Consider the following 11171-nt stretch of genomic DNA (forward strand, 5'->3'; position numbering starts at 1 on the left):
ATGGGCCTAGGAGTAGAGACCTTTTCTCTGTCCCGAGCGGCCCATCTCATGACTGTTGTGGCCCAGTCAGGAATTGATTTTTGCACATGTTAGTACAGTCCAACTGGAAGGAAACTGAACGTGCAGCTTGCTGCTTTGACACTAAGGTCAGTCTCAATAGGAGTTTTATGGACACAGATATATAGACTGCGAACTAGGTAACTATGCCAGATGAGTTTTATGGTGATGAAACTCTCCTCACATCTCATGAAACTCCATCATTCTCTCTCCCTGCCACGTCAGCAAAATTAATGATATTTAATGTCATGAAATTCTCTATAAAACCCCCATTAAGACTGGCCTAATAGGCTTACAGCCCAACAGATTCATGCTCCAGCCCAACAGACAGCATGTAATCATTAACCAATATTTATGTGCAATATATTTTTTATCAGATATAATCAACCAATCTTCCTGAAGCAATATATGTTACTAATACAACATTTACCCTTTGTGTCATCACTCTGTTCTGCTGGCTGCGAATAGTTTGTTGTAAGAGAAAATTACTGCTGGCTGGTTGGTGGCCGGTGCTGGTTTTGTGTGAGAGAAAAATACTGTTGGCTGGCTGGCAGCCAGCAGAACAGAGTGAATTATGTTTGAATAAATAAATTGTAGCAAGTTCACACGGTAAAGAAAGAAGTCCCGAATGCAGGACAAATTTCATGAGATTACTCTTATGTGATGTCATTCATATTGCCAGCAAAAGATACCCTTAATTTTGTTTAAATGAAATACAGTTCCATGCAATAAGGAGATACACATACACTCATAACAATGTGAATACGGCCCCTTCAACACAAAAGTACAAATGTGTCAAAACAAAGTGATTCACACATGGCAATGTTTGGTTTCTATTGTAAAAATTTCGCGAAAAGGAAATCTTGTATACATGGATTACTAAATATAGTCTATTTGCAAAAAAATTTAGGGATGGGTGTAATTTTTCGCGACGAATCTAATAACGGTAATTAATTCATGATTTGATACAGTGATGCTACAGTAACTATCCTCTAATTGTGCGGTCAAAGGCCTCATTAGATTGGTCTCTCGAGTTTACCAGGAGTTCTGCAGGTGGTTTTGTAATTAGACTTTATTTAATACTACTAATTAGTGGTCAAAGGTGCAAAAAAATTTCGCGAAATCTTTTTCAGCCCAAAAACCAAACATCGCCGTACATACTGACATATAAATGTACTCCTATAACCTAACCATCTACCGCCGATGTTTTCTCCTGTTCCTTGGGCTTCTGGATACCGTTGCGAGAAGTGGTGTGAACTCATTCTCCGCTTGGCTCCTGGTACAATCTAAGATTTTAACAGCGGATAATTTGATGCAAGACAGTGGCCATGCAATCCAGTTTGCTCCCTATGCAACCAGGAACAGGAGACGGCAGCTCATTTAGTACTGCACTGCAACTTTGCTCAACTAGTGTGGGAAAAAATGGAGGTTTGGACGCAGCAACTAGTTCGTCGACCGGAAAATGGGTTGGAAATTGTCTATTGGTGGCAAAAGGAGCTCCTGCAATTGCCAAAGAAGACAAGGAACTTAAAAGCTGGGATGATGATTTATTGTGCCTGGAACCTATGGAAGGAAAGGAATAGAAGAGTATTTGAGCAACAACACAAGACTCCGGCTGAGGTGGTGCAAGAAATAAAGCTAGATGTCAGTGTAAAAAACTTGGCCTGTGCAGGGCCAGAGTTATCTTAGTTTCTTATGTACCGTCTAGTTTTATCGAGTTCGAGAGACTTTGTTTTTTATGTAATATCAGGTTTGTAAGACTTTGAACTTGCTTCCTCTTCCTTAAATGACAGAGCAGCCTGCTAACTTAAAAAAAAAACAAATTCTCCAATATGAACACAACCGATGACATGAATGGCCTACTATTTGGATTGTCCTGCACCCACAACAGTCAGGATGCACCGTAAAGCTTCAGTGGGTGAACAAGTCTTGAGAAGGGATGAGTCCAGCAGTTTAAAAGCTCTATAGAACTTTGACGCACAGTGAAGTCGCTACAGTATTCAAGCGAACGATAATTGCAAATCAATGTAGCTCTCTTAACAAAATACTGTTCCCCTGTGACGTTGGAGAGCCAACGTCACAAGGATCAGGTTCCCGCCCTCGCCTCACTCAAACGGGGAGAGTAACGTCCTAATGATGATACAGAAATGTAATCATGCATAGATCTCGAGAACCCGTTGAAAGAAATTAACAAGGAAACTTCAAACTAATCGAGATTCTTCGTCGAGGTCAGTGTCAAATAAAAGAAGGTAGTGTTGGACCTCAATGGCTAAGATCTCGCATCGAAATTTACCGCTTCATCAAATCACCGTGCTGTTTGGAAACTGAACGAATATAAGTATAATGCATAGCATGTACGGCAAGTCGGCCACTAGCTAGCGGTATATAAATACTACTCCAAGTTCATTCCACCAAGTAATACGCTAGCTGCTTCCATAGCACGGCCGGCCACATTTCATTCCACCAAGTTCGCTATGGATAGGACTAGACTAGTAGTTGTTGGCTTCGCTATCTTGTTGTTGAGCACTTGCTCCATTGCCAATGCAGAGCCATCAGCGGCCACTGCCGAGGGACGCGGCAGCGGAGGAGGAGGAGGGGGTGGTGGATTTGTGAGTGGCTCTGGCGGGGGCTCGGGGAGTGGCACTGGGACAGCCGAGAATGGGAACGATGGACCAGCTGCCCATGCCGTTGCTGGAGGAGGCGGCCGAGGCAGTGGCGGCGGGCTGAATGGTGGGTATGGTTATGGCCAAGGCGGCGGCAGCAGCTCGGGCTCTTATACCCCGGCCTCTTATCAGAAGGTTGCGCCTAATTATCGTGGACATCTCGGTGCTGGTGGTAGCGGCGCAGGCGGTGGTAGCGGGCAAGCCGGAGGTAATATTGGATCCAGCGGTTATGGGACTGGTAGTGGCAGTGGTTCGGGGTCTAGCTCTGGTATTACCTATCAATTCATTGGCACAAGTGCTGAGGCTAATAGCACGGGTAGTGGCCATGGAAATGGTCAGAATGGTGGGAGCGGCAGTGGTGGAGGCAATGGATCTGGATATGGGGATTCGCCCCACCCATGAGATTTCCTAGTCAATTTAGTTGAAGACAGCCCTCTTTATAATCCTTTTTATGCTGCTATAAGATGCGTTTTCTTGTTCGCACCACTCACATTTGGAAGAAATAATAAAGGGCTACATTTCTGTACTGAGTTTATTATTCTTCCTTACCCTTGCAATAGATTTAAGCTAACGTGTATAGTGTATAATTAGTTCGTCTTGTTTGTTACTAGTAGCTACACATGCGGAAGAAACCTAGAATGGCACAGTGCCATGACACTAAACCCGGCTCAGTAGGCTCAGCTGCCGTGTTTGGTTATGTTTTAGTGGTCTCTTCATTTCATTAATTGTCAAGGGTGTTTCTGTGACAATATATCTATTACAGTATCCGAGAATTACAAAGAAAAATAAGAGCCAAACACATGCAAAAACTCCCAAGCAACCTTAGGGACCCGAAGATGAGCTACTTCAGCCTAAACTCCACTGGTCTATGGACTAAGCAAGAGAGAAATGAGAGAATGAGCAACTTATTATGTGTCTTCATTATTGAGCCCCCACCCCCTCTCATTAAAAAATGCGTAGCTCAATTTTGTACTGGCTATCCCATATCCTTCGGGTTGCTAATGGTCGCCATGTAGACGTGGTGATCCGATGTGTGCTCGTCGGAGCTGTAGTCGACCAGCACTATGTTTCCCTCTGCATCCTCACGGATGGGCGAAAGGGACCTGCCTTCCTGATAAGGCCATTCCTCGAAGTAGGCCACAAGGCGGGCCTCGTTGCCAAGTAGTTTGGAGGGCTCCATATCCTTCCAATACACGAACCGGTCTTGTGGAGTCGAAGTGATCATCAGACCCCGATGACCGCCCATGAAGGGCTCGGTGCTGTTATCAGGATCCGGGTAGTTGCTGTAGATTGGAGCCTCCAAGCATGCAGCGGCTTCCCCCGTCTTTTCCGCTCCGAGTTGAAGCAAGTCATCTAAGTCCTTTTCCAATGCGGAAAAGGACTCAGACTGTAGCACCTCCTAGTAGACGGTGGCACTGTTGCATAGTCCGAACGGAAGGTAGAGTCCGGACCCGTCACGAGTAGAAGTCGGGATGAACCCGGACTCGCTCTCGTGGTTTCCGATTAGATCAGAAATTTTGATTTCACCGAGATCATCGGCGAGTTTGTCGATGTCACGACTGGATGTTGGTACCGATGCCTTCGGCCTCCCCGTGTCAACGAGGTGGCTGTTGAAATCACCTGCGCCCTTAGTAATGCAGACCCAGGAGCCGAAGATGAAAATTGTGCCCTCCTCGAGCACGATGGTGGAGTTGAGCGCTGTCGTCGAATTCTCTAGTGGATCATCGATGAGCACATCTACCTAGCATGCCAGCTGTTGGTGTTTTACCACTAAGCCTACCGAGGGATACCCCGAGGTGGTTGATTTGTAGGTGGGAGTGTCGTCGAGCTCAGAAACTCGAAGGTGCAAGCAACACAAGATTTAGACATGTTTGAACCATAAGTTGTGTAATACCCTACGTCCTGTTCAGTGGTTTGTATGGCTTGAGGTTGTGGATGCTTTGGAGGAAGTCTCTAACCGCCCTTATATAGCCCGATACTAACTTAGGAATCCTACCCGGACACAATCGGGGTAGTTTCCTTCTGTTCTGATTAGTCCTACTTGTATACAAGTACGTTGCAACAGTTAGGGTATGGGATATACCCCATCCCTTATTCCGTACAGATCTGTGCTGGCGGCTGCTGGCGGCCAATCCAACGACGTGAGCCTCCGATCCGCCGCTATTCTTCAGGCCGTGTAATTGTTTGTTCTTCAGGCCGCAATTGTTAATTTGTACTAATTGTTTACAAGTTTACAACTTTGAAAGATAGGAAGGCATATCAATTTTGTTTTCGGTGAGTGTCGATACGAATGGACAATGTCTGAAAACTCGATCCTGCTGCTCTCTGTCCCCCTGGTTTTGAATGGGCAGCCGTGCAAACTTGAATTCCCACAAGAAATCAACCTGCACTCCAATGGTTTCATTCAAACTCCGTGCTAGCCATTGCTAGCCATTAATCTTCACACACAGAAAAGATATAGGGAATAGAAATAATATGATTAGGGCTCGTGGTTTCACACCGGTAAACATGATAAACAATGACAAATGTTAAGTAGTGACGTTTATCATGCATGTTTATGGAATTTATTTTGAATATTAATTTAATTAATACTAAATTCAATACAACTTTCAAATTAAAATCTAGTTAGGTTTTTTAAAATCAAATATGTGTTGCATGTGCGTCTATGCTAGTTTCTAAAAACATTATAAATAATACTACATAATGTATGAGACATCCACAAGCATAACCTAAACCATCTACCGTCCCTCCAACCCTGTTGAGAGACTCATGTTATTCACGGAGCTGCTTGTGTTTTCTCCTGTCGTTCCTTGGGTCCCCGCGTATGAGAAATACACAGGCTGTTTGGGGACTGAAAGTGGTGTAGTTTCGTTCTCCAGCATAGTCACCACCGATGACATGAGCGGCCTGTAATTTGGATTGTCTTGCACACACAGAAGTCCTATCTGGATACACCGTAAAGCTTCGGTTCGGGAACAGCTCTTAGCCAGGGATGAGCCCACCAGATCCATCGATTTGCCATCTGTCCATAAGCTCCATGCCTGAACCGATGGAATCAAATGTGTCACAGGAAATTCAGTAATTTGCTTTTGTTTGAAATGTGAAAAGTTTAAGCATACCACCGTACTTACATATGCAAGTATGTTAGGGAAGCCCTTGTAGTGAGTTAAAGTGATCTTCAATCCACTTATAATTTCCAAGACTATAACACCGAAGCTGTATGTATCTGACTTGACAGAAAAGGCGCCATCCATTGCATATTCAGGAGACATATAGCCACTGCTCAAAAGAAGTTCAAACAATCTGAATTAGTATAGGAAAATTAAATTTCATTTTAAACATCGAGGCATGATTACTCACTATGTCCCAACAACTCGATTGGTATTTGCTTCTGAAAGTGATCGGGTGCTCTAGCCTAAGAGGTGGAGGAGGTGAATTAGGCACTCTTAAAACCTTAATCTATGACTCCAACTAGTTTTCACAAAACTTAATCTAAAACAAACTATCTAGATGTACAACTACGGTTCATCTTAGTGTGAAACCCTCATCCCAAAAGAGTTTAGCATCCTATGGTCAATCCTATCAAGATACTACTCTATGAAAGTAAAGGCACAAAGAATCAATATGAAATGCGGAAGCTTAAAGGAGGGATGAGAGGAAGCAAACTCTCGACACGAAGATTTATCCCGCGGTTCGGATTGCCACAAAGGCGCCCCTACATCCACGTTGTTGAAGCACTCACGAAGAGTATCGCTTCCCGGCAATCAAGTCTCTTCCGTGAATACAATCACGCTCATCTTGATCCCGATATCCACTAAGGGAGATTGTCCACGAAGAAGGGGTCTCCGTCCCCCGCACAATGTTGTCGACGCCGCTCCACACCAAGCCGGAGGGTCGTAGACTTGCCGACGAGCCACCAAAACTCCAAGGATGGCCGGCACACCAAGATACAAGGTTAGTTCACTCTAGAACCACAGCACATGGATCTAAACCTTGCTTGATTACTCACTCATGAGCTAATCTAGCACTAACACTCACAAAGTTTGTGCTAAGGACTAAAGATTTGATCTCTATGCTCTTGGATGGCTTGGAGCTGTTCTTGGATGTGTGTGTGATGTCTTGGAACTCCAGCAAACTCAAAATAGCCGGGGTGAGGCGTATCTATAGGCCACCAACTCAAGAGAGCCGTTACTAGCCGTTGGCCAGTTTTTTGCGTAGGCATCGAAACTTCTGGTGCATAGGGCATCGGTTCTTCCTGTCACTCTGTGCACTGAAGTAGCCGTTGGCTTCTCTGACACAGCAGCAGCAACTTCAGGGACCATCGGATGAACCGATGCTATGGCGTCGGAACTTCCATTGACACTTGATATTCATGTAGCCATTACCCTTGCTGACGTCATTGCTCCGACGCTATACTCCGGTGGGCGTCAGTTCTTCCGGTGCTGAAGGCTTGGCTGCTTCACGCTTGACATCGTCTCTGGAACATAGTATATTGATTGCACCGATGCTTGACTTGACACCATCGGTTCAACCGGTGCTACACTCTTTCTTCACTTGATCTACAGAGACGCTCAGTCTTGCACCAAAGCCAGGGCGTCGGTTCTTCCGACAACCATCGGATGCACTGATGCTTAGGCATCGGTTCTTCCGGTGCTACTGATTACAGTATAACTCGTCCAATTCAGCGTTTCTTTGAGTTCTTTCTTCGTGTATTGCTTTGTATGGCCTTTTTACTTCATCCCTGGGATCTAGAAATGTTCACTCAATAACACCATTAGTCCCATTGATTGCGTTGTCATTCGATCACCAAAACCACTCGAAATGGCATAAATGGTGTCATGTTCGTTACAGCTTCTTGTCGATTTCCACCGAAGATTCTTGCCATACCGAAATCTGATATCTTATGGCTCATATCGGCATCCAGCAAAATGTTGCTCGGTTTGAGATCTCGGTGAATTATAGTCAACCTTGAATCTTGGTGGAGATAAAGAAGTCCTCTAGATATTCCTTTGATTATCTTGAAACGTGTTGGCCAATCAAGGAGATATTTATTTGCAGCATCTGAAATAATGGTGATTCATATATAAGCAATTCCAGAGGTATCTATATGTCAGACAGATGATTCTTTTTTGGGAAAAAAATGTAAGGTCAAACATACCAAAAATAAAGAAATCCAAGCTTTTGTTTGGTAAGAATTCGTAAATCAGCAACTTCTCATCTCCATGGGTGCAGCAACCAAGAAGTCTAACGAGGTTTCTGTGCTGCAATTTTGCAATCAGAACAACTTCATTTCTGAATTCCTCTGCACCCTGTCTGGAACCCTGACCAAGCCTTTTGATTGCAACCTCTATGTTCTGTCCCAGCGTACCCTGCATGATTTCACCATTCTTTAAACTGAAGAAGCAGTGCTATAGCTCATAATTCAGATATCTCTATTGTCTAAAAGGTTTGTTTTTTTTTCTAACCTTATAAACCTTGCCGAAGCCACCTTGCCCGAGCATATTGTCCTCAGAAAAATTGTTTGTTGCAACTGCAATATCTCCAAAGCTGACAAATGGAAGTTCTATATTTTCATCACCAAGCTCACTTGGCGCATTCGAGTATCCAAGAATCGCCTTCTTCAAAATATCCGTGCTCTGACGACGTTTGCCTGACAGGAAAGCAATACCATTTGCTATTAAAGCTTGTACTAGTACAGAAACATTGTTCCTAAATCATTCTTTGCAGTGAAGTGGCTCTGATTCTACCTCTAAGCTTGCAGATCCAAATAAGGTACATGCCAGCGGCCGTGAGGACTAGCACAGACGCCATAACTGGAAGCACAATTTTTGCCACATTCGTCCCCTTCCTGGTAGCTGCAGACATGTATTAAAGGAAATCTGAATCATAGCAGATAAAGACGATGAGTGTTGCCTCAGAATCTGAATCTATTACTGGTGCAGCTTCTGCTTACCTGATTCAACATTTGCCAGCCGCACGTTGAGATCCTGCCCATTTTCCACATACCGGAGATCAACGATGCCATCCTTCCACATGACGCAGCCACTGCCGCCACCGTCACCTCGGATGTCGGCGGGGGCATAGGCCACGCACGAGCAGTTGGCGAGGCACCTCGCCCTGCACTGCTCCAGCGTCGCGCTCGTGTCCACCGTCGCGTTGTCCGTGTCGGGGAGCTTGACGCTGCGCACAACCGCGAACCGGTCCGTCGTCGCCGTCCCGTTGCCGGCGCTGCACTCCAGCTGCACGTCCCTCCGGCACCCGCCGGAGGATTCCGATTCCCTTCTGGGTGGGGTGGTAATGGGCATAGTCCTAGTGGTCTCTTCATAGTCCAACAAAGCCTTTAAATTTTTTAACTCAAAATTATATATGAGTAGAGCCTGGTCTTTTTAGGGTCCGGCCTTTAGATTTTTTAATTCAAAATGTTAGGCTTTTACCACCCCTACCCGGCCACCGTGACTGGTTCACGAGGCTGAACCCCTCGACGCAGCTGCACAACGTCGCCGACGCGGCGTCGACGTTGCACAAGCCGAACGCACCGCACGACGCGTACTCGTCGCAGGCATCGCGCGGCAGCCACGGGAAGGGCCTCCACACCCGGCTTGCCGTCATCCACACCAGCACCCTCACCACGCCGACCTCATCCAGCACGACGCGGGTGATGGGCGCGCTGGCGGTGGCGTTGAGGGCGTAGGTGACCTCGTCGGGGCCGTTCACCATCCGGACGGAGAACAGCCTGAAGTCCGACGCCATGTCCGGGACGCCGCTGAGCCAGCGGCCGTTCCACGGCCCCGCGCGGTACCTCTTGGCGTCGCCATGCCAGGTGACGATGTCCGGCAGGCCGTTGGTGTCCATGACCCGGCGGTAGTCCCCCGTCGCCGGGTCGTCCCGCGCGCGCCACGACGTGAGGGACCACTCTGCGCGGGTCTTCAGGCTCTTGCCGAACTTCATGCCGGCGAGCAAGGTGTTGGACGGGTGATCGAACGACTGCCAGAGGACGACGCGGCGGCCGCTGCTCTTCTCGCTCACGACCAGGTTGCCGGAGTCGAGCAGCTGCGCCGCCGTAGAGGCGGCGGAGGCGCCGGTAGTCGTGTTCGACGACCAGGCGGTCTGGCCTCGAGGGCCGTCGAGGAGGAGAAGGCTCCCGCCGGTGCCGAACACCAGCACGCCTGAGGTGTTGTTGAGTGGGGTGTTGCGGTTGGCCACCCAGCAGACGGCGTCCACACCAGACGCGGTGAACCAGATCCCGAGGCACCTCTTGGTTGGCACCCCGGCCGGTGAGAAGAAGCCCAGGGTGAATGAGCCACCGGCCGAGACCAGCGTCTCGCCATCGGTGATGTTGCCGCCTTTGCTGAGCGTGTCCGACGCAATGCCGCCCGCACCGGAGGCTCTATGGAAAAGGAGTAGGATGGGGAAAATCAGCAAGGGGAGGTTGAGAAACTTGATTGGTGCCGCCATAAGCGACGATTTGTCCTTGAGCAAGAAGCATCTCATCGATCAGGATCTCATCTGAGGCCGCGATATATATACATGGAAACATTGGTGCTCGCTAGTGGTCACATGTTTACCATTAACACATAGGCCTGTTTACAGTGCTGGTGCTGGAGGCTGCTACTGGAGTGGTGTGAGAGAAAAACACTGCTAGCTGGCTAGTGGCTGGAGACTGTTGCTGGAGTGGTGTGAGAGAAAAACACTGTTGGCTAGTGCTGGAGCAGAACAGCAGAACAGGGTCATAGTAGTATTAAAACAGCCACATCTACATTCTACAATGCATGCCAAATTTATATATCTTGTAATGGTTATTGAGTTGTGATCCAAATTCAGTCATTAGGGTTACTCCTTTATAAATACCTCTTGTAAGACCGTCCACAGTGGAGGGAGCAAATGGAGGAGCAAATACACTGTTTGACACTGTAGATGCACTATTTGGCACTGTAGACAGAGAGGGCGTGGGAAACGAGGAGGGAGCAAATTTGCTCTTGCTCCCTCCGCTGTGGTCAGCCTAAGCCGTTCGGCATTCCGTAACCGCACTCGATATAGTGAAGATTTGCTGGCTGGCGCCCGTGGTTTTTTCCCTTTCGTCTTGGGAGGGTTTTTCATGTTAAATCTTCATGTCCTCTGTGATTGATCTACTGTTTTGCGTCATTTATTTGCCGTCATTTGTGTAACAGGTCATGTTCTCTCGTGGGTCCAGTGGGCGAGGAGCAAGTGTCTACGGCTGATTGACTGAGTTCAATGCTGAATTGCTGATATGACTACTTTTCCATCCCCTACTGTCGAAATCAAACGGACGGCAGCTTCACGGTCGACATCAACCAGTACCACAATAACCGGGGCTGACTCTGCCGACGTCCTTGCTGTCATTCGTCATTGGCGAGCTTGTACTATCCCTGCATTCATGTTGTTACGGCCACGTGACGATATCAATTCTTAGCACCAAATACCGGTATGATC

General features: G+C 47.1%; 1 protein-coding gene across 1 annotated transcript; it reads right to left on the reverse strand.

Annotated features, from left to right (window-relative positions):
- Nucleotides 1-5414: 5414 nt before the first annotated feature.
- Nucleotides 5415-10207, reverse strand: LOC120640632 (G-type lectin S-receptor-like serine/threonine-protein kinase At4g27290). The gene is made up of 9 exons (XM_039916534.1): nt 9169-10207; nt 8674-8999; nt 8468-8575; nt 8186-8370; nt 7879-8089; nt 7570-7781; nt 6081-6130; nt 5852-5999; nt 5415-5761 (listed from the first exon to the last, which is right to left on the reverse strand). Exons 1-9 carry the CDS (start codon nt 10173-10175, stop codon nt 5459-5461), a joined length of 2550 nt encoding a protein of 849 aa, XP_039772468.1. The 5' UTR covers nt 10176-10207; the 3' UTR covers nt 5415-5458.
- Nucleotides 10208-11171: the final 964 nt, after the last annotated feature.

Source organism: Panicum virgatum, chromosome 7K (genome assembly GCF_016808335.1).
Source record: "Panicum virgatum strain AP13 chromosome 7K, P.virgatum_v5, whole genome shotgun sequence".
Taxonomy (NCBI): Eukaryota; Viridiplantae; Streptophyta; class Magnoliopsida; order Poales; family Poaceae; genus Panicum; species Panicum virgatum.